Genomic DNA, 24,949 nt, shown 5'->3' with positions numbered 1-24,949 from the left:
CAAAGGTGATATTGTTCAGTGACAAGTCCTCTGAAATGGAAATGAGGAAAACTACCCCATTCACAATATCCTCAAAAAAAATAAAATACTTGGGAATCAACAAAAGAGGTGAAAGATCTATACAATGAAAACTATAGAACCCTAAAGAGAGAAATAGAAGAAGACCTTAGAAGAGGGAAAGATATACCTTGCTCATGGATGGGCAGAATTAATATTATTAAAATGGCCATATTACCAAAAGCACTCTACAGATTTAACGGGATTACGATCAAAATCCCAACAGCATTCTTCACAGAAATGGAAAAAGCAATTATGAAATTCATCTGGAATAAGAGACCCAGAATAGCTAAAGCAATTCTAAGCAGGAAGAGTGAAACAGGTGGTATCGCTATTGCAGATCTTAAGCTATACTACAGAGCAATAGTAACAAAAACAGCATGGTACTGGCACCTAAATAGGCTGGTAGACCAATGGTACAGAATAGAGGACACAGAGACCAATCCACAAAATTACAACTACCTTATATTAGACAAAGGTGCTAAAAGCATGCACTGGAGAAAGGATAGCATCTTCAACAAATGGTGCTGGGAGAACTGGAAATCCACATGCAACAAAATGAAATTGAATCTCTATCTCTCACCATGCACAAAAGTTAATTCAAAATGGATCAAGGATCTAGGAATCAAATTAGAGACTCTGCGTCTTATAGAAGAAAAAGTATGCCCCAATCTCTATCACATGGGGTTAGATCCCAAGTTCCTTAATAAGACACCTTCAGCACAAGAATTAAAACCAAGAATCAACAAATGGGATAAATTCAAACTAAAAAGTTTTTTCTCAGCAAGAGAAATAATATGTGAAGTGAATAGGGAGCCTACATCCTGGGAACAAATTTTTACCCCTCACACATCAGAGCTCTAATCTCTAGGATATACAAAGAACTCAAAAAGTTCAACAACAAAAAAACAAATAACCCAATCAACAAATGGGCCAAGGACCTGAACAGACACTTCTCAGAAGAGGATATACAATTAATCAACAAATACACACACAAAAAAAAAATGCTCACCATCGCTAGCAATCAGAGAAATGCAAATTAAAACTACTCTAAGATACCATCTCACTCCAGTAAGAATGGCAGCCATTATGAACTCAAACAACAAGTACTGGCGAGGATGGGGGGAAAAGGTACATTCATACATTGCTGGTGTGACTGCAAATTGGTGCAGCCAATTTGAAAAGCAGTATGGAGATTCCTTGGAAAACTGGGAATGGAACCACCATTTGACCCAGCTATTCCTCTTCTCAGATTATACTCAAAAGACCTAAAAACGGCATACTACAGGGACACAGCCACATCAATGTTTATAGCAGCACAATTCACAATAGCTAGACTGTGGAGCCAACCTAGAGGACCTTCAATGGATGAATGGATAAAAAAAAGTGGCATTTATACACAATGGAATTATTTCTCAGCACTAAAAAGTAACAAGATCATGGCATTTGCAGGGAAATGGATGGCATTAGAGCAGATTATGCTAAGTGAAGTTAGCCAATCCCCCCCCCCCAAAAAAAACAAATGCCGAATGTCTTCTCTGATATAAGGGAGGTGACTCAAAATGGGGTAAGGAGGAAGAGCATGAGAAGAAAATTACCTCTAGGTAGGGAAGAGAGGTGGGAGGGAAAGGGAGGAAGAATGGGAATTGCATGGAAGAGGGAAGGAGACCCCCTTTGTTATACAGAATACAGGTATGAAGATGTGAGGGGGGGGGAATAAAGAAGTGGGTCACATTAGATTGGGTAGAGAGAAGTGATGGGAGGGGAGGGGAGGGGAAGTGGGGAAGGGAAGGACAGCAGAAAAAAGTAGACATTATTATTGCTGTGGGTATATACGTGACTGCTTGACCAATGTAATTCTGCAACCTGTACACTCAGAAAAATGAGAAATTATACCCCATCTGATTCAAATGTATGATATGTCAAGATCATTGTACTGTCATGTGTAACTAAAACAAATTTTTTTAAAAAAGAAAAGTTTTGGGCTGGGGATGTGGCTCAAGTGGTAGCGCGCTCGCCTGGCATGCGTGCAGCCCAGATTCGATCCTCAGCGCCACATACAAACAAAGATGTTGTGTCCGCCGAAAACTAAAAAAATAATATTAAAATTCTCAAAAAAATAAATAAAAAAAGAAAAGTTTAAAAAAAAAAAGTGATATTGTAGACACCAAGGGAATGAAAGCTATTCAAAACTGAATGACCCACAAATGATACCAAGGCAAAACTGGAAACATCTACAATGACATCCAACATGAAGCACAAATTGTTGTAAACAAGTAAACTAAAGGCAAGATTATTGCCAAGAAAATGTATATAGAGAGCATATTAAGCACTCTTAAAGCCAAGATAGCTTCCTGAAACACATGAAGAAAAGTGATCAGAAAAAGAAGCAACCAAAGAGAAAGGTACCTGGGTTACACTGAAGTGCCAGCCTGCTCTGCCCAGAGCAGCCCACTTTGTGAGAACCAAAGGAAAAGAGAGAAGAAGGAAACAAGTGTAGCCTAAAAACACAGAAGTCCTAAAGCAAGGAAGCACCTGCTTTGTCTGACTGAAGACAAGAAATCTAAGATGTCAGGCATGATACAAACTTTGTGGAAAACTCCAGAAATCTCCAGAGCAGAAGCATATGGAATCATAGATTAGGGTCAGGGTTGCCAGCTTGTAACTATTACCTTATGAAATCTAATTCTACTATGACTATCCCTCTTTATATCACTGCATTAGGCTTAGTGGAAATACCTAGTCTGTGCTACAACTACAAATATACAGTGTAAATATGTGTGTATACACACACACACACACACACTCACACACACTTTTACACTACTGTTTTAGTGTTTGGTAGTGACACTTTGGTATTCTTTTCTTTTGCCTATCACTGCACCCCATAACAACCAAGAGAAAATATTTGGTATTAATTATCCATTACTGCTACCCTTTGAATTGAGAGAACCTTCGCTTAAAACAATGGAAGTCTGGCACAGTGTTGCATACCTACATGATCCCGGCTACTTGGAAGGCTGAGACAGAAGGATCATGAGTTTGAGGCCAGCCTAGGCAACACAACAAGTCTTCATATCAAATGAGATTTGGTAACAAGAAGAGGCTTCTGTCCACTAAATCTTTGTTTCAGAGTGTGTGTATGTGTATAAATTTTTTTTGGAGAGCAAGGGAGGTAGTAGTGAGGATTGAACCCCAGTGATACTGTACCACTGAGCTACATCCCCAGTCCTTTTCATCTTTTAAAATTTTGAGACAGGGTCTACATCACCAAGGTTAGCCTCAAACTTGCCATCCTCCTGCCTCAGCCTCCCAAGTTGAGATTATAGGTGTGTGTCACTGCATCTGGCTCACAGCACACTCTTGTATTCACTGCTTTTCAAAACTGGAATTATAAACTTTGTACTAATTATAGTCAGAGATGTCTTTGTGGGCTTTTTAAGAAATACTGACTGGATTGTTAATGAAATCAAAGCCAAATCACCTGCCACCTGATAGCATTCAAAATAGTGTCTCTTTTGTGACATTTCCATAAAGATACTCACTTGAAATGAATCTAATGAAAAAAAAAAAAAAAACACCAGGAAAACCTAATTTGATGGACATGCTACAAAATTGACCTATGATCTTCAAAAATGACAAGTTCATGAAGTTAAGGAATTCTTTGAGTAAAAAAGGACAAAAGATCCTATGTCTTTAAAGTATCCTTTACTAAGGATACTTGTGGTACAATGATCAAAACATGAATGGGCTGTAGCTCAGTGGTAGAGCGTTTGCCTAGCATGAGTGGGGCACTGGGTTTGATCCTCAGCACCACATAAAAATAAATAAAATAAAGGTATTGTGTTCATCTACAACTAAAAAACATATTTTAAAAAACCATAAATGGGGTCTGAGGATTAGACAGGAGCACCGTATCATTGCCAATTTCTTGATTTGGTGCAGATAAACAATTTCTGAACTGAACTTGCAATTTTTTTCTAAGTTTGAAATTGTTTCAAACTAATTTTAAAATAATATTTCTTGGGAGAAAAAACAAGCTAATCTCTATGAGCATTTGGTAAAGCAACACAATTGTAAACACTGATATAGAAAACAACTGAAAATGCCTAAGTATCCAGTTCAAGTGCATTTTTTAAGATTTCTTGGAAAAGTATCTAAAAAGATTTAAAATTTTTAAATAAAGATTTAAAATCTGGAGCTGGGGTTGTGGTAGAGTGCCCACCTAGCATGCAGGAGGCACTGGGCTCAATCCTTAGCACCATATAAATGTAAAATAAAGATACTGTGTCCACCTAAAACTTAAGAATAAATATTAAAAAAAAAAAAAAAGATTTAAAATCTGTCTTTATTTTTTGGTAGGAGGCAGCGAGTTTACTGGAGATTGAATTCAGAGGAATTCAAGCACTGAGCCATATCCCCAGCTCTATTTTGCATTTTATTTAGAGACAGGGTTTCACTGAGTTCCTTAGCACCTCACTTTTGCTGAGGCTGGCTTTGAACTCACGGTCCTCCTGCCTCAGCCTTGCAAGCCACTGGGATTACAGGTGTGTGCCACAGCACCGGTCTTAAAATCTATCTTTTAAAGTAAAAACAGAAACTAAAATAGTCCAGGTTATACTTAAAAATCATATCCACCTTCCTCAGCACTTTCCTAAACATTTTTCACTGACTAAACTTTCATAATGCCAGTTCTCTTTTTTAAACACCCAGACTTGCTAATACTCAGAATAACCAGTCCTTGAGCAAGACAAAGAATTCAGGAAGAACATTCAAGCAGAGACAGGACTAAGAGAAATGGCGTTACTAGGTAATCTCTTCTCTCCTCCTCACTTATGCCTACCTACACACCCTGGGTTTTCAGCAGAAATATAAAAAGTTAGTGTTTCTCAGAAATAAGATGGTCTTAATCAAAATTATGTAATCCATGTGCTCTGTCTTCTAAGGAAAATAATGTTCTTGACTAACTTCAATAGGGCACACATTGGCTAATCCAGCAGATCCTTATTCCTAGTCATACTCTCAGATTCTACAGACTGTCTTTGAAAGAGTTTTTCTGGGTTTGGAGTACACAGTGTGGCATAAAACAACAAACCCAGACAACTTAGAATCATTAACTCCACAGGGTAAGGTAACTACAGTTAGATATTATAAAGTCACATAGCAAAATATCTCAACCTACACAAATGTAGCATTTTAACTTGCTAGGCATTTCCTAGAAGCAACAAACCCTATAATTTGAGAAGATAAAAACAAGCAACTGTTTAGAGTTCCAATGACACTACCATTCTCACAAATAAAAATATTCACAAAAGTGGACACATACATAGAAAAAGACATATTTTTCCTAAACAAAGATTACATGCTTAATATTATTAATTCATCATTTTTAAAATACAAAACTTTCAAAGACAAACAGCAGAATGTGTTTCAGAAGCATTTTCACTTACTACGTGTTTCAGAGGCATTTTCACTTATTATGGAAGTAGGATCATGAAAAATAAGTTTGTTTTTAATGTTTTTTCCCCACTTTAGAGTCTGAGAAATTCTAATTGATGAAGTATATCAATTATTATAAAATTAATTTTATGCAAACATTTTAAAGGTTTTTTATTTAAATACAATAAGTCCACATATTTCCTACTTTTTCACAGGTTCCAAAAATAGAGGAGGAACCCAATATAAAAATGTTGTTTATTGCTGGGCGTGGTAGCACATGCCTGTAATCCCAGCACCTCAGAAAGCTGAGGCAGGAGCAATGCAAGTTCAAAGCCAACCTCAGCAATTCAGCGAGGGCCTAAGCAACTCAGTGAGATCCATCTCTAAATAAATATAAAAAAGGGCTGATGTGCTAGGGTGATAGCTCTAGCATAGAGCACTCGCATAGCAGGTGCAAGGACCTGGGTTTGATCCTCACTACCACATAAAAATAAATAAATAAAATAAAGGTATTATATCCAACTACAAGTAAAAAATAAATATTTTTTAAAAGGGGGGATGAGGATGTGATTCAGTGGTTAACTATCTCTGGTTCAATCCCTGGTACCAAAAAAAAAAAAAAATGTTGCTTACTAAAAATTAGAAAAATTTGCCAAGTTTTTTGTGTACACCTGTAGTTCTAGCAACTTGGGAGGCTGAGGAGGGATGATTCCAATTTCAAGACCAGCCTCCACAACATAGTGAGAGTCTCAGCAACTTAGTAAGACCATCTTAAAATAAAAAAGACTGAGTATATAGGTCAGTGGTGAAGTGACCTGGTTCAATCCCTAGTACAAAGTTAAAAAAAAAAAAAGAGAGAGAAAACTTTCACATAAAATTGAGAGGAATTTTTAAATATCTTTCATCGCACCTTTTTTAAAAATATATATATATTTTAATTGTACATTGACAAAATACCTTTATTTTATTTGTTTATTTTTATGTGATGCTGAGGATTGAACTCAGGGCCTCATATATGCTAGGCAAGTACTCTACCACTGAGCCACAATCCCAGCCCTCTTTGTACCTTTGAAATAACATTTACAGCACTGGCAAGTTTTGTTAGCAAAGACTTGTAAAAACGTTAAGTATGTTCATTAAAACATATTAAGACTGAGAATGTAACTCAGTGGTAGAGCATTTACCTAACACATGTGAGTCCCTGAATGCAATCCCCAGTACCAACAAAAACTTACAGTATTAACTAAATTTTTAAAAATCCTATTCCCCTCTACTAGATGGAAAACTCCTTAAAAGGCAACACCATGTTGATTTTATGGGTATATGTTCAATTTCTGGTTCCTGTAATATAGAGATTATTATTCAATACGCATCTCTATTTATACTTATAGTAAACCATTATCTCAATGCTGCTCACCCTCCAGCAAAGCTCTCTCCAACTAGGGATATAGAAATCTCTCAGTATAAATAAAGATCCCTCCAACTCAAATGCTTTGAGAGACAAGAAACAGAACTCAACACATTAGAAATTTAGTCAATAACCATTATAAAGCATTCTCAAATAGAAGAGAAGACCAGAGGTTCAAGTAGGGAACATTCAGCCCTTCTTGAATGCACAGTGTATCTGGCCATTAACATATACAACTTCATTTAGCCTCATTAAAAATTTGGGTAAAACTGCAAAATTTTATAAATAAAATAACAGGTTCAGAGAAGATAAGCAACTTGGCCAAAGTCAAACTGTGAACAGAATAAGATCTAAGCCCATATTTGTCTAAATCCAAACCCATACTCTTTTTTTTAAGTTGTAGATGGACATGATATCTTTTTTAATTTATTTGTTTATTTTTATGTGGTGCTGAGGATCGAACCCAGGCCTCACACCTTCGAGGCAAGTGTTCTACCACTGAACTGTAGCTCCAGCCCCAAATGCTATACTTTTACCAACAGAATAATTCAGAACAAAGTTTTATTTCAGCTTTTACGATTAATTTTAAATCATAAAAAATTGACAAATGACATGTTTTAAAATAAATAAATAGAGCCTTTTCATTTTAAATAAAATACACTCACCTGTCCTGCTTTACTAAACCGATGGCCTGCCAATATCATATGAAACGCATATTTTCTAACCATGGGACTCTTCATGTTTATAAAGCAATGTGCTGCCTGTTCCAAAAGAAGTGCACTTCGAAGATCAGAATCCTATTGAATGTTTAGAAGAAACAATGGTTAGTTTCACAAAATTAAAAGATAACTGGTTAAAAAACAAGCATTTATGCTCTTAGCAAATAGCATATCCAAAATTTAACTTAAGAATATATGAGGACAGAGATAAAGGGGCAAATCAATTTTGTTTGTTTTCTTCCAAAAAGCACAAATTTCACTTAAAAAGCCAAAACCCAAAACTTTCACCATGAATTATTTTGCTTTGCGTAAGCAGATGCCTGATAATAATATGTACCATGTAACAAATCTCTGAAGAACTGTAATCTCTTCCCAAATGCCCCCCAAAAGGGGCAGAAACTGGGAATTTAATACAGCTATACTGGTTAAATATAAAGTAAAATAACAAAAGCATAGAAAAAATGGACTTAGATCACTCAAATTTCTTCCAGAAATTAGTCTGTGACTTCTAATGGCATATTTCTATCTATCCAAGATAAAAAAAGATACAAATGAATGTGCACAGATTACAAAATAATCTTATCTACTATTTTATTCTCTGTAGTTTTCTTGTATTTAAAGGAATCCTCAATTTTTGCTATAATTTGAGAGGGTTAAATGACTGCTTTTCATTAAAAAGTCATGAAGATCTTCAAATAGTCTCTCTTCACCTACCAATCATACATTAGCAAATAGTACAACTCAAATCAGTTTCTGCTTCAACTGACCCTTACAAACACAATGACTACAAAAACTGCACACTATATTAACATAATCACTATATAAAAACAACCTTTTAAATAAGTCATCACTTTATAAAGAACTGAGAAAGTGCTGAAGGTTGCTGATTCAGTATCAACAACGTTTTCACCGAAACTTTCTCTAGGTTTTCAGCTGTTCTCAAGCTGAACTTACCATGCCCTTCCATGTGTTCTGCTGCCATTATTTTCCCCAGGGAAAGTTGAAAACAGAAAACATTGACTTTAAATGCAATAATTTAAACAAATTATAGTTACATCAAAAAGTGTTCACAGACCATTATTATAAACTAGCTCTGTAGCAATCCTAAAATATTAGAGTTTAAACACATTTGAGGAATCCACCTAGATTGTATTCAATAACTGGCAGCTATTATTACTTCAAACTCCTCATCAAAAAAACTAATCAATCAGATGATTTCTCTAAGAAATTAATATCCAATCTATTAAGTAGAAAAATAAGGAATTGATTCTTAATCAGGAATGATTCTTAACAAAAAATTTGCATCAGAATGACTTGGGGTATCTTGGGAATAAATTTTACTTTAAGGAAAATCATTACTTTAAAAGAATTATTAAAATATATTTTTTCAAAGATTTTTTGGGGGGGGAATGAGGGTGCTACTGGGGATTTAACCCAGTGGCACTTAACCACTGAGCCATATGCCCAGTCCTTTTATTTATTTATTTATCTATCTGTTTATTTATTTTTATTTTGAGACAGGGTCTCACTAAGTTGCTTAAGGCCTCGCTAAGTTGCTTAAGGCCTCACTAAGTTGCTGAGGCTGGCCTCGAACTTGTGATCCTCCTGCCTCAGCCTCCCAAGTAGCTGGGATTACAGGCGTGCACCACCATGCCCGGCTAAAGAATGTTTAAAGAAAACAGTGAACGTCTTTCTTTCCCATCCCATGCTTTATCTCATTTGCCAGAAATAACAACTATTCATAGGTTTAGTGTGTGTGTATCTTTCTCCATATATGTATATGTATATGCCTAATATATATATTTTTTAAAACTACACATTTTTAATACATATTTAGGTTCATTCACTTAATATCATCTTTCCAAAACATCTACATCTTTCATGTCTTTTAAATCTACACTGTATTCTATTATATAAATGTGCCAAAACTTAATATAGCCCCAATTATTATTTCATTTTATTACTAAAAAATAATAAGTATCTTTATAAAACCATTTTGATTAATTATTCAAACATTTTTACTAGATCGATTTCTGGAAGTAGAACCACTAAGTTAATGAAAGCCATGCATATATTTCAAATTTGGACCAATGCAGCCAAACTGCTATCAAAAAAAGTGTACCATTATATACTCTCATCAACAAGAGTTCACATTTTCACTTCACTAAGTCAAAAACTCTTTCTAAAAATTTTTGTCTAATAAAAGAAAAATGACACCTCTGCTCCTTAACATATATTCCTGTAATAGTAAGGCTATTAATCATTTTATACATTTAGGGAGCCTTGGTATTTTTCCTGTGCATTGCCTGTTAATATCTTTTTGTAAATGGATTTTCATATTTGTCACAGCCCTTTGGATACTTGGTCAATTTTAGTCTTTTATCATACATTTTATAAATATTATTTCCCAGTTTAACATGAAAGAGTTTCCCAGTTTAACATGAAAGAGTTTCCCAGTTTAACATGAAAGAGTTTAAAGTGCACTATTTCTGCTTTTATAGTTTCAAGATATTGCATCAAACTAAAAAAGGATATTATCACTACCAGATTTTTAAAAATGTTCTCTTAGTATTTTCTTCAAGATAAATAACATGTGTATGTGTTGTGTATCTTCTGTATTATACTGGTTTCTTTTTTATATGTCATCATATAAAAACAAATAGGAATCCAACCAAAATAGCTTGTCTGATGTCACAATACCATTTATAAATAACCTAGCTTTCTCCACTGATTTTTAAATGATACCTTAAATCATATGCAGTATGAAATTCCAATCCTATACCATTAATGTGTCTGTTCCTATCAAATGTAAACAGTTTTAACTTCTGTAGCCTCATTAATACATTCTAATATCTAGAAGATATAATTCCCTCTAACTAACATTTTTATTTCAGAACTTTGTTTAGGTTTCAATAGTTTCACAGCTTTTCTTTAAGTTCCATATGTTTATTCTTAACATATGAATATGTGCACAGAAAGTATAAATATATATACCTATTTTTAATTTCCTATAAAGCCTCACTAAACTGCAAAAGTAGGACAGACAAGAATCCTGTTCATTATAAATAAATAAGGAATATGCCCTGGGTGTCTGTGATGGTTTTTAGATGATTCAGTTGAGAACTAGCAATAATAAACCCAAGAATTCTCAAATTTAACACTCAAAAACTAACCAATTCAAGAGAGACCTGCAAGTTTACATCAGATATTAATTTAGCTGAAACAAAATTTTGACTCTTACATGCAACAGACTATTGACTGAGAAAGAATCAGTTTGCAATGCTGAATACTCTACTTTCATATCTCACTTTAGCTTCTCTTATAGTGACACCCAAAATAGTAAAAACATTGTTCTGAAAAGATAAAATGGGCCTAAAAAAAGTCTGTTGTTGATATTGATGGATGAGAAATCAAAGGATGATTTTATCTAGAAAGTGGAGGCTTTGAATGAATTGAAAAATAAAGTTTTAAAATAGTTCATATCTGTAAGACTAGCATATGTGCAATATGAGGAACTAAGAAAAAGAAACCTGTGATATCATTTTGGCAAGAATTTCAGCATAGGAAAATTTTGCCACAGTCAAGAGATAATTTTAACAAAATCTGAAAAGGCAACGGTAACTTAAAATATGAGGATATGTATTGAAAAAAAAATCTGAAGCACAGACTTCATTATAGTTGGAATGTATCCCCCATCTCCTTAAGCTCACATGTTGAAAATGTAATACTTGCTACAATAATGATATGATGTGGAACCTAATAAATGGTCATTCAGCCACAAGAGGCCTTATAAATTAATTAATTAATGTCATTATCACAGGTATGGGTGACTGGGAAATTAGATTTGTCATAAAAGTGAATTCAGCCCTCTCTTTTCCTCTTGCTCCCATACTCCCTTGCCTTTCTGCTTTTCACCTTGGGATGAGGCAGCAGGAAGACCCTCACCAGGTACCAGTGCCAAGAACTTCCCTTTTTCTAGAACCATAAGCCAAATAAACTCATACTGTTTATAAATTACCTAGTCTATTGTATTATTATAGCAACTTTAAAAGAGACTAAAAAAAAGACCTCAATAAATATTTCCATAAAACCAGTTGAGGGCTAAAGCTGTGGCTCAGTAGTAGAGTGCTCACCTAGCACGTGCGAGGGCACTGGGGTTCAACCCTCAGCACCACATAAAAATAAAAACAAATAAAAAATAAAGGTATTGTGTCCAACTACAACTAAAAAATAAATTTAAAAAAAAGTTGATAAAGGCATCTGTTGCAGCTACTGCATAGAATCAAATTTCAAACAAATAACGGATCTAATATTTTAAGATTTTTTTTTCTTCACATAATTGTGAAGTTACTAGGGAAGGTACTATCAGCTGATCAATTTCCTACAGGAACAGATGCTTCCAAGATGAAAAAAACTTATTTAAAAAAAACTTCTGCCAGGCATGGTAGCACATGCCTGTAATCCTATGTCTCCTGATGCTGAGACAGGAGAATCACTAGTTCAAAGCCAGCCTCAGCAATGGTGAGGTGCTAAGCAACTCAGTGAGACCCAGCTCTAAATAAAATACAAAATAGGGCTGGGAATGTGACTCAGTGGTCAAGCACCCTTGAGTTCAATCCTCGGCACCCCCCCAAAACACTTTCATTACTATGTCTAAAACTGATTTATCATATTTAAATGTAGTTCGGAATATATAGTTCAGTAGTAAGCACTTCCCTGGCACATGTGAAGCCTTGGATTCAATCCTCAGTGCCACACACACACAAAAAAAGTAAGATATTTAAATGTAGTGACAGATAGTAGGGATGTCTCAAAATACCAAATTTGGATATATTATGCTACATGGTGGTAAACGTGATATTTTTTTCCCCATTAGACTAGGCTGTGCACTGCAATTCTGAGAATCCAAAAGCATAAAACAATAATCTGTCCATAAATTTGCAGTTCTAAAAAAATCAACTCAAAGCACAACTTTTTCACCCAGTCTTATAGCTGTCATTTGGTACTGGCAAAAATTTAGGGAACACAATTCAATTATATCAACAGTATATGATTATATTCTCTATTCTTGAGACAAGTATGTTTTTCAAGATATAATATAGCCTTTCTAGTTAATAAAATACACACAGCAAAGTGTGCCATTACATAAATTACTAGTTAAGATTTAATATTAATTTTATACACATTATGCCTAGTAATCTTTGTCACAAGAAAATATGAGAACTATAGCAGAACAAGCCACTGTAAATCACAACTTCTGGCAAAATGCATCAAAGTACCTGCTCCCACCCACTACCCTACAGCAGTAAATGACAGTGATAGATTTTCTAGACTTTCATGACAAAATAAATCAAATGGACTTGAGAAAAAAAATTGAAAACAAGAGTTGAAAAGAACAACAGAAAATAACAAGGCTAAAATGCAGGCAGAAGAATTTACTCTAAAGAAATTTTATTTAGCAGGGCACAGTGGAGCACGCCTATAATCCCAGTGGTTTAAGAGGCTGAGACAGGAGAATCAATCGTGAGTTCAAAGCCAGCTTCAGCAATAGAGAGGCACTAATAAGCAACTCAGTAAGACACTGTCTCTAAATAAAATACAAAAAAGGACTGGGGGCATGGCTCAGTGGTCAAGTACCCCTGAGTTCAACCCCCGGTACCCCAAAAAGAAATTTTATTTACATATGCAGGTAGAAAGGCAATTAAAAACATTTAAGCAAGAAAAAAAAATTCTATTCAAGCTCCTGGACCATTAATTTTTATATTCACTGATATCCCTAGTGTGAAAAACAGAGCAACACATTCAAACCCCTCTTCTTAGAAGGGACTTACTAATTCAGGTCAACAAACATTTGTAGAGTACCATGTGCCAAGACAAGTGTTAGTTACCAGGGATAAAAATATACAGGGCAGACCAATTCCTTGCAGTCAAGCAGCTAACAGCTTAGATATAACTTCCAATATAATACAACAGAACAAGTCAAGTTTTATAGCACTATGTGAGAGAGCAGAAAGGAGACCTACGGTAGAGGGAAAGACTATCTGAAAGACATGACTAATAAAGGACTAATGAAGAACAAGTAAATTTAGTAAAGCAAAAGGAAAAAAGTCCTAGTCCAGATAAAAGATATTAAGGATGAGAACTAGGACTTGGGGGAGTAGGAGATTAGTAAACCATTTTGAGATAAAATCAAAAATATATTTAAGAAAATGAACCCCCCCCCCCCACATACACACACACCACTGTATTACTAACAGGAAGCATGAGTACAGGAGTACTTCAAGGAGTTTCTGCTAGAACTAACAGAGTTTGTTGGTGATAACATCAGATATGAAATTTCAAATTTAGGGCTGAGATGATAGTTCACTGGTAAAGTATTGACCTAGACTGCAAGCCTACATGAGGCCCTGGGTTCTGTTCCCAGTTCTGCATCAAAACACACACACACAAACACACACACACACAAAAAAAAAAAAATTGAATTTCTTGATATTTTAACTTAAGATGTCTTGAAAACATTTAAGTAGATATGTCATTTTTAAAGTGGCCAAACTAATCTAAAATTCAAGAAGTCAGGATTTGGAATAGGTTGAGCATGAAAATCACAACTGTGAACAAGATTGTCCTAAAACTGTATAGAGTGAAAACAGAACAGTGATAATTTAAAGGGTAAAATACATATTTGATTATGTTCCTTTGTTCTTGAGTATTCTACAAAATGTCTTTAACCATACCTATGAAAGAATACTACCGTTCTTTACACATCTATAGTGAAAGCAATTCAATAATTCTATTGTATAACCTTCAATAGCAACTATAAATGGGTTACATTTCTCAGTTTTGAAATATTCATAATAAAATTTTTTAAACAATTAAGATGATTTTCTTTAAAAGTTCATACTAGCCGGGTGCGGTGGCACATGCCTATAATCCCAGCGATTCAAGAGGCTGAGGTAGGAGGATCACAAGTTCCAAGCCAGCCTCGGCAACTTAGTGAGGCCCTAAGCAACTCAGTGAGACCCTGTTTCAAAATAAAAAATAAAAAGGCCTGGGAATGTGGTTCCATAGTGAAACACCCCTGGGTTCAATCCCCAGTACCAAAAAAAAATTCATACTAATTGTAAACAAGATTGAAAATTCTTCAGTGGATATTGTTTTAAAGTTGAGGAATGATGCACATACATGTTGTTTTAAAAACCATTACATATAAGATAGAACCTTAGTCATAGGAGATGCCCAATACATATTTGTGGTTAATAATAATACAGTGTGGAGTTAAAATGTCTAAATAAAATAAATTCAATTTATAAAAATTATACTTAAAATTAATTCAACAAATAACTTAAAAAGCTATGTTATAAATCCCAAAGGGATGCTGCTCCTAATTTTATGTTTTGTACACCTTCTCATGAAAAAAGATACATGCTTACAAAATAATGTATATTAAATCAAATGTTACACAGTTTCAGTACCTCACTAGTCAACCGTATTAGGAGAGCTGCAGCTTCTGAATATTTGCTTTGGCTTTTTAGAATTTCGGCACTAAGCAATACACATCTTTCAGCCAATACCATATTCCTAAAGAAAAATAAATGAGAAAAATAATATCAGCAATAACAATACCTTAGCACATCAAAGTTAACATATATTCAGCAAAAGATTACAATTATAGACTTTGAGTAAAAACAGTCTACATCCTTATTACCCACATATTAAAAAAGTGTTAAAAAAAATACAGAATTCCCATAACTCATCTAACTTTTATTAATCACAAATTTTTGTAGTAAGAATACAATGCAAAATTACCATTCCTGTGTGTAAAAAAGCTAGAATTTACTTGGTAACTATGAACGAATAGCCAGTTAACAAAAACTGATTTGAACACAAAAGAATATAAGCATGTCAACAATATTTTTTGTTGTTGTTGTTTTTGGGTTTTTTTTGTTGTTTTGTTTTGTTTTTTGTTTTTTGTTTTTTGGTTCTCACTGCAAACTCTAGTTACTGGCTACTTATAGGACTATTTAGACATTTTCCCTATGGTAGTACCACTGTAATGTGTTTAAACTGGAGACAGCGAAGGACCAGAGTTGCCTGAGTGATCCAAGTCAAACTTTTTTTTTTTTTTTTTTTTGGTAAAAATACCTAATCAGTTGGTTTTTCTTTGTGGACTTCTATATCAGAAGTCTAGAATTAGATTATTCATTTTCAAAAACAATAAACTAAATGAAAACATTTTTTCTGTGAAATGACAAGATTGAGTCCTTCTTTGGAAAATAACAGCGAAAGATTTTTCTTTTAACTTCTATTCCTTATATCAGAATTTTACTTGACTTTAAAATAACAACCAAAGCTTATTAACTCAAACCCACTATGGAATGCCACTGTGAACAATATTTTTAGAATAAAATTTACTAGTCTCAAATTATTTGTGATTTGTCATAAACTTTCTACAAAACATAATTTTTTATATATAGGGTTAGAATTTATAAATACCTAAGATTATTAATGAGTAAAAAAGACTTAATTTCTATTTACCAGTATTGCTCATATATAATACTTAGTTTTCTTAAATGAATTTTATAAAATCTCTCAGGTCTTAACACTATAATTTTTATTTATTTTTTATTCCTTACCCATTTTGCCAATGGCTGCAAGTCCAGGACTTTATTAAAATAATCTGTCAATTCAAGCAATTTTTTTTAATTTGCACACACACAAAAAAAGCAAAACAAAACATTGTATCAGCAGAGTGAAGTGCTGAGAATTCAAATATTTCTAGGACACAATTCTATATTAAAAGTAGAAACTGATACAAAAGAGAATAAACAGTCAATAACTGATTTATATTGTGTTTTGAGGAGAGAGAAGGATGGCTTCATGAAAGAAAAAAAAATTAAGGGTGGGGGGTATACCTCAGTAATACAGCACACGCCTTTTTGGGGGGAGGAAGGTACTGAGAATTGAACTAGGGGAACTCGACCACTGAGCCCATGTCCCCAGCCCTATTTTGTATTTTATTTAGAGACAGGGTTTTAGTTCCTTAGCACCTTGCTGTTGCTGAGGCTGGCTTTGAACTAGCGATACTCCTGCCTCAACATCCCGAAACACTGGGATTATAGGTGTGCACCAACACATGCTTTTACCCTGGGTTTAATCCCCAGTAGCCAAAAGAAAAAATTCAAGAAAAGTCTTATAAGAGAAATAGAATCTCATCAATTCAAAAGTGGAACACAGAATTCTAAGAGGGCATTACAATGCTAAATATTGTGCTGACTGTATTTGAAGAAAATTTATTTACTTTTTAATATTTCCAAGATCAGGGAGCTTCTTAAAATTGCTACATGTAATTGATACAATGTTTCTAATTTATCCCAACTACTAAACTGCTGAAAAATCTTATCAGCTATGACAATTTAGAATGAGGATTATAAGGTAAATAATGCATAACAGTAAATAGGGATTCAGAAACACATATAGTCTGTTGTGGAAAGGATTGCCAACATTTACCTAGGTCACTACACAGTCTTTTCTTTTGCAGCATTCTACATGCGTATCTCCACAAGTTCTATACTTCATAAAGACAAGGAAGATCTATTCAGAGAACAAATATTCAAACTTCTTGAAACTTTCCCTATTCTGGTTTCTCTGGTAGTTCACTGTACTAGTTCTGCCTTTAGAATCTCTCCTCTCAATCCCTTTTAGTAGTTCCTTTTTCACAGGGCTACAATATCTTCTGCTAAAACCTATAAATATGTTATTGAATAGATTATAATGTATAAAAGGTAGGATTTGATAGTGGTTCTACCACTTATTAGCTTTATACCCTTAGGTAAATTAAATTTTTGAAGTTTCCATTTCCTTATTTAAAAAGTAGAAATAACACCACCTACCATGTTATAGGTTTGTTTTAATGATTAAATGAAGTGTAAATTACTTGGACATAGTGAGTTGAGGTACCAAACACTCAATTAAACATTAACTTTTGAAAAATAGAAATGTTGATATATTGTACACATATTGCTATTACAATTACTACTTCTACTTGATAAACATTATAGGACTCAAAATGGCTTTCGTATCTCTCTCTTCCCCAATGCATCCATTCTACAATAGAAAAATAAAGAAGGTGGGGTGTAGCTCAGTTGTAGAATGTTTGCCTAAAATGAGTAAGCAAGGCCCTGGGTTTGATCCCCAGCACTACAAGGCAAAAAAAAAATGTCAGATTGATCATTCTGAAAAATAACTTTTATAATGTCAAGGCTCTACTCAATAATCTCCCATTTACTACTATATACATCTTAATTACAGCTTAAGAATAATCATGATAAATGATAAACCCTCCTCACACTAATTTATATTAAACTGTTTTTCCAAATTTATCAGTCAACACTTTCCAAATATATAATTGCTTTGACCTAGACAGAGCTCTACATCCTTTCACTAATAATGATGCAACCACAACATTATTTCTAAAAATCACAATTCCAGACATGCCTTTATGGCTATCCCATCCCAACTACCTTTCTTTCAAATTCTACTCATCAAATATCCCAAGAAACCTCCTCTCACCACTTTTGGGCTTGTTCATAATCTCCTTCTAATAATACTGTGTATTCAAAATACTTTTAATAGTACTGTGCATTCAAAATACTTTTCATCTCCACCACCCACCTCTACCCTACCCTGGACTGTTACTTAACTCTTAATTAATAAGGAAAATTCAAAATAGCTAATTCCTGGCTTAATAGTAGGTATGTTCAGAAATGTCCCTACAATATAATGCACCCTCAATATAACATAAGCTAAACATTCCTAATCAAAACCAAATAGGAAAGACGTAGTAATAAAATATTAATTTTTTTCACCTCAATTTGTCTCACTACATTAACGTGAGAGTCTAAAAAAAGAACTATTTATAATTAAAAATATAAATGTCAAAATATAAATTTTTTTAAAAACTGTTAAATTTACCTCTAAATGGGCAAAATATAAATATTATAGTCACCTACCTGCAGATATCCCTATATGTTTGAATTGCTGTATCCATGTAATGAGCAGGGTATGGCCTGGGTGCTCCTGGTTGAAGAAAAGCTGACACAGCTGCCATTTCCTAAGGGAAAAGACAAAATGTACACTATTTCAAAAGGAGAAAAAATCTTATAATTTAGCATTCAGGAAGCTCAAAAATTAGAATGAAATTTGTTAGAATTTCTTATTGTACATATAAATAAATTGCATAGTTTAAAGCAGACTCAAAAAATATATTTATATGCTTTCATCTTAAAATTCTCCAAATTCAAGTCGTTAATTAAATATTTAACTGAGATTTCCAAGAAGACCTAGTTAACTTTGGGTTTTGATGTAAATAAAACATCAAGTGAACTTAGCTTAAGATTTCAGGTACACCTCCTCCCAGTTTTTCCAAGAGCACAGAACAGACCAATGATGGAATTATACAAAGACAATATAGTCATGCATCACTTAATGGCAAGGATACGTTTTGAGAAATTGCACTCACGTGTTTCCTTGTAGTATGGGCAGCATAATGGGTTTACAATATTACTAGGTGGTATAATTTTTTAAAGCAATATGCTAATATGACACCAACATAGTCCACTTAAACCTTGTTGTGCAACGTATGACTGTATCTTTTTTCCAATTTTATCTATTATCTGATAAATATTACCTCTAAGCTATTTAAATAGAGATAGCAGCTATATGAAAGAAATAGATTAGCAGTAAAAAATAACGGCATGTCTACTATAACATGATATATGTATACCTGAAAATAACTGGGGTTGTACAAGCTGCCCTAAGAGTAATAAACCTCAGAAAAATATGGTTAGGACAGTCCTTCTGAGGCCTATTCATCTGTGTAATCAAAGCACTAGCAAAATTATTTAATGGCACGTTGGAAGGTGACCTACATAATCTAGAAAGGCAGCTTAGCATGACTGGAGGTTATCTTAGGGAATATAAAAAATACCAACATGTAAATCCTGGCAGAGATGGAGACAAAGAAAAGGACCTCCTAACAGGCAAAACTACTATGTAGGGTGAACATGGGAAAAAGTGTAGTCTGCACTAAGCCCAATGCTATGCAAGGCTAGAGGTGTACTTCTATGGAGAGGAAGTCTGTATACATCAGAATATAGACATTTAGTTTTTATTTTCTTAAAATGCAAACAAGAGCTGGGGATGTAGCTCAGTGGTAAAGCGCTGGTCTAACATGTATGAGGCCCTGGGTTAAATTCCCCACAAAGCAAAAAAATAAATAAATAAATACCAACCAAGGCACCAGCTGCATAAAGCATTGCTTGATCATTAAGAAAATCCTTCTTTGCAGTATGATAGCAACTGTAAGCCAAATCATAATGTTGCACCAAAAAACATAAGTCAGCCATTTTCCTGATTTGAAGTTCTGGTGCTTCAGGTGGATACCTGTATATACAATAAGTAAAAAAAAAAAAAAAAAAAAAAATATATATATATATATATATATATACACACACACACATAATTTATTAAACTCAACTCCATTAAATATAAAATGTATAACAAGCTATTCGACTATCCAGAATATGAAGAAAACTGATTCTCTTTAACAAGAATTCTTCCCAAGAAGAGTGTCAAGTTTCAGAACTATTTGGAAACAAAAAGTTAGTTTATTTAATTTATAACTGTGGGAACTTCTTAACAGCAGGCAAGTATTTTCTCCATGATAAAGTTATGAAGTGAATAAAATGGTTAATTCCAGGAATTACATCAGGAAAAATAATTAAAATCCAAATGGATTAATTTTATTCTCCCTTAAAACAAGATTTTTTATAAAACAAAATTTGCTAAATATGTGCCACGTGTTAGAATCATAGACTACAACCTTTAAGATACAAAAGGGAATATCTAATCTAATTCCATCTTCATGCAAATAGGGAAACAGTCTCAAAACAAAGTGACTTTCCCAGTTATCTTTAGAGCTTATTTTTAGATGTCCAAATTACATATTTTTAAAAATTAAATAACTAACTTACAGTCACTGCTCTTATCTACCTGAATGTTTGACACTGTGAAACTAAGAAACTATGAAGGTAGTTATTGTTTGCATGACAACACATAATCAAACACTAGACAAAGTTAAAACAAAAAACAGGAAAGATTAAAACAGCAATATTTTACTCACAGCAACCCAGATGTATTTTTCAGCTCATTAATGCTCTTTTCTGGAACTTTACTGCCACTAAACCATTTTTTAGTTGCAGAAAATAGAGATCGACTCAAACCTTTTCTTGATATTAGCTAAGAAAAAAGATTAAATATGTTGACAAATAAAAAGGATTTAATATTTTTTGTTTACATACAAAAAAATTTTTAAATAACCTTTAAAAAGCTTTAGTAGTGGGTAAATAATGATTATAATAACACTGATTTTTTTCTTTAAAAACTACCTAAAGAGCTAGGAATGTAGCTCAGTAGTAGAGCATTTGCCTAGCACAAATGAGGCCCTGGGTTCAGTTCTCAGGACCACACACACAAACTAATATGCTGGTAAAAAACTGAAAATGAATAAGTTTCTTCTAGGACTGAACAGAGTTTCATCACTGATAGTAATTTCAGTAAATCCTAACAATGGCCTACTGCAAAACAAAAATCTTAAAATTCTTTAAATAATTTATATTACATTCTTTAGTATTTACTTAAATTTGAAAAATAAAATCCAAAAAGTTAAGTGTTACCTGATCATTTAATTGCCGAATTGTTTTCTCTATATGTGGCAAAAGGCCCCGAAATGTAAACTCTTGTATAAATTGTCGAATTCTATCATGATCGGTAAGTGTTAAACATGCACCATGAATTATTCCAGTATTTGCTTTCTTTGTTTCATGTAATGATGAAGCAGATTTTACATGATCTGGGCCATCAATACTGTTAGAAGGGTCACTGGATTGGTCCAATTGAAGTGGGTGAGCTCTAAAGTTATTTGGTAAGCCATCTACTGAAAAAAAAAAAAAATCTTTCTTTTACTCTCAGAATGCAAGAGAAAATGGGAAAACTACTACCCCACTCTGCTAAATTTAAAAAAGAAAAAAAACCCAGAAAAATGGAACCCTACAATCTCTCCATACACCTTAGACGTCTAAGATTAACATTTAATCGTTAATCGTTAACATTTTCACCCCTACATTTAAAGGGTTTGAGCTTATACTTGCTACATGTAATAGAAATTTAAGAATTCAGGTAAATTGGGAAATAAAGAAAAACAGTTTTAAATTAATATAAAGAATTATTTTAAAATATCACAACTAAGCCATAAGAAAAATTACAACAAAAAATATTTAGAGCTATTATTACCAAAACTGTAATTAAAAATATAGAAATACAGCTCTCAAAATCATTTAAATTGGGGAAATAATTAATGTCGTACATCACATCTTCCCTTGCTTTCCACGAATATTTTTTTAAAAAAACTGATATATTATTCTTATAAAACAAACTTTAAAGGTCAAAAATCAAACTCAAAGGATTCAATAAACACTTCAGAAGAAAAGCTAACCTGCTCATTATCTTTTTGTTTTACAAAAATTTCCCCATCTTTTATCTATAAAGGTTAGCATGCTTTGACAACAATATGTTTTCTATCAAAAGAGAACTCAGAGAAAGTATATCAAGACCTTTGACTTCGTTATCTAATCCATCCAATGAAAGTAAGTTACTATCAGAATTCTTATTTGAAGTTATAGTACAAGGGCCATCTTCATATGATTCCTAGCAAAATAAAATAAAACAGCATTAACAATCGTTTTATCATGTTTAATATACCACCAAATCCATCAACAAGTATGATTACTCTGCTAACCATTGGCTTCATCTATTTGCTAATGATAGTCTTTTCTTCTAGTCCTCTAAATTTCTACCTTCTTCCATGTTCTTTTGTTGTTGTTGTTTGTTTGTTTTTGCAGGACTGGGAATTGATCCCAGGACCTCAATCAAGCTGGACAACTATCCTACCACTGAGCTACATTCCTCAACTCTATTTTTATTTTATTTTGAAACAGTTGCCCAGGCTGGCCTTGAACTTGTGATCCCCTCAAGTAGCTGTGATTACAGGCATGCACCACCATACCCAGCCTTATGTATTTTATTCTAACACTCCAATCCACTTAACTCCTTAATTAAGAATTAAGTAACAGTCCAGGATGGGGTGGGGGTGGATGGTGGAGATAAAAAGTATTTTGAATACACAGTACTATTAGAATTAACCCCCTATAAGGAGATTATGAACAAGCCCAGAAGTGGTGAGAGGAGGTTTCTTGGAATATCTGATGAGCAGAATTTGAAAGAAAGATAGTTGGGATGTGATAGCCATAAAGGCATTTCTGATAAAGTTTTAAATTCTTCACCACTCAATTTACTAGTCCAATTCTTCTGAATTTAAATGACCTCTATCTCAATTTATTTACATGTGAGATATATATATATACACATATGAATATACACAGATATTTATATAGGTATATACGAATGTCTATGAATCTAAAGGAATGATGGCAAGGAATGGACTACTAGAGTCACGGGGCAAAAAGACAAAGGAGTGTAAAATCTCCTAAGTCATGTTCACAGTGCTAGCATGTTTGAGTGGATTATGAATATATTCAAGTGTTTTGAAAAAATATCAAATGCAAAATACACTGGTACAAAGTTCACTGGTACAAAGGCACTGCTTTCTCAGTCAACAAAGTAAAATTAAAATACACAAGCTACTCCATGAGAACAGTAAATATGAAATTATTCTGAGTGCCACACTTTGAAGAAAATATGTAAACTATAATTTCTTCAGGAAACTATCGGAAACAACCTCTTGAGAAAGACCAAAAAACTGGGTATAGTTAGTCTAGAAAAATATAAAAGGGGACAGAGAGCTATCCTTCTACATTTTGAAAGCTGACAATGAAAAACTGATATGCCCCCCACAAAAGGACCAATGTGAACAAACAGTGAAAATGTTAGGTTGACCCTCAACTTCAAGCTGTTCTGAAATACAACTGGTTACTTAAGGAGATAGCAAGTGCTATCAGTACTTCATAAATTTAAAGGAAATTATAACATGGATCGGAGATTGATACCTCTGTCTTCCATTAAAAGTTCTCAAACAGGACAACTTGATTTACATTTCCCTTTACATGGCTAAACTCTAAATCAAAACTTTCAGTATTGTTTCTATTCTGAGGATGGCCCTGAAAGGCTATTTTTAAAACTCAAAACTTGTTAACATTTGGGGTACAATTGGGAGTTCATAACCCACTTCAATCTAATGTATGAAATATGATATGTCAAGAGCTTTGTAATGTTGTGAACAATAAAAAAAAAAGAAAGAAAAAAAACTTGTTTACAACTGGTTCTTTTTTGCCTAAAGAATTTTCCCCAACATATCTCAAAGAAGGTTAGCAATCATTTCAATATTTAAATGAGTAAAATATTGGAATAGCACAATGTCTAGACTAAAAATTTCATATTATATAAACAACTTAAATAAATCTTTAAACAATATTCAATTAGAAGATCAATACTCAATTAGAAGATCAATACTTCATTTTATAATTGATGTCTTTAAAATAATGTCACGTAAAGAGCACAAAATACAGCTTATTTTCCTTCTAAACAAAAATCATTTTTGATTATCTACCTAAGCAAAGGAACTTGCATTTCCCTATTACCAAGGGCATACAACTATAAACTTAGATGTTTGAAAACACTTAAAACCTTACTCCTACCCACTTTGGTCAAAAGACAAATTAATTAAGTCCAGGACTATAGATTAAGAAAGGAGTGAGGGAAGAAAAATAACACTTCCTAAAAATTCAGAAGAAAATGAAACCAAAGGAAAGCTTAGAAGGAAAAGCTCACCCAACTAAAAGGCATGAGCTCCAAAATCCAAAAGAACATCATGTTGAAAATGTAGACAGTAACCCCAGAGCATGTGGATAATAACTGTGAGCATTTACAATAAATTTAATGGACAAGTAAAAAATTCTATTATATTTATGTCTAGCCAAACTAATTCAGTTTTCATTGTGTAATTCATTTTTAATCTTTTAAGAAAAAAGAGCAATTAACACTATTATACACCTGAGAAGAGTTGCAGTTGGTTAAAAACAGCTTTTGAATCTGATTTAAAAGCTCACAGCAGATAGCCAGATTCCACGAAATATTAGTAACTGTACCAGTTTTAAAAAAAAACATAAAAAATCCTACATTTATACTATTATGTCATAAAACTGAAATACAACTTTTGTGGTTTGCTTCATTATTATTATTGTTGTTGTTGTTG

The 24,949-nt window shown here is 33.4% G+C and overlaps 1 protein-coding gene across 5 annotated transcripts in view; it reads right to left on the bottom strand.

Moving 5' to 3' along the window:
- Positions 1-24,949, bottom strand: part of Trappc8 (trafficking protein particle complex subunit 8) — a 91,401-nt gene that overhangs the window by 46,039 nt on the left and 20,413 nt on the right. For 3 of the 5 annotated variants that reach the window (XM_026400741.2, XM_026400743.2, XM_026400744.2), the window contains 7 exons: positions 22,293-22,386; positions 21,357-21,616; positions 20,804-20,919; positions 19,914-20,064; positions 18,633-18,733; positions 15,096-15,201; positions 7,570-7,701 (listed from right to left, as the gene is read on the bottom strand). In XM_026400741.2, the coding sequence (XP_026256526.1) occupies positions 7,570-7,701; positions 15,096-15,201; positions 18,633-18,733; positions 19,914-20,064; positions 20,804-20,919; positions 21,357-21,616; positions 22,293-22,386 (960 nt within the window). The remainder of the gene's footprint in view (positions 1-7,569; positions 7,702-15,095; positions 15,202-18,632; positions 18,734-19,913; positions 20,065-20,803; positions 20,920-21,356; positions 21,617-22,292; positions 22,387-24,949) is intronic. The other 2 variants (XM_026400742.2, XM_026400745.2) reach the window with 1 other exon arrangement.

The sequence above is a fragment of the Urocitellus parryii genome, chromosome 13 (assembly GCF_045843805.1).
Source record: "Urocitellus parryii isolate mUroPar1 chromosome 13, mUroPar1.hap1, whole genome shotgun sequence".
In the NCBI taxonomy this organism is placed as follows: Eukaryota; Metazoa; Chordata; class Mammalia; order Rodentia; family Sciuridae; genus Urocitellus; species Urocitellus parryii.
The sequence above is the reverse complement of the archived record's forward strand: the minus strand, read 5'-3'. Positions and strand labels throughout refer to the sequence as shown.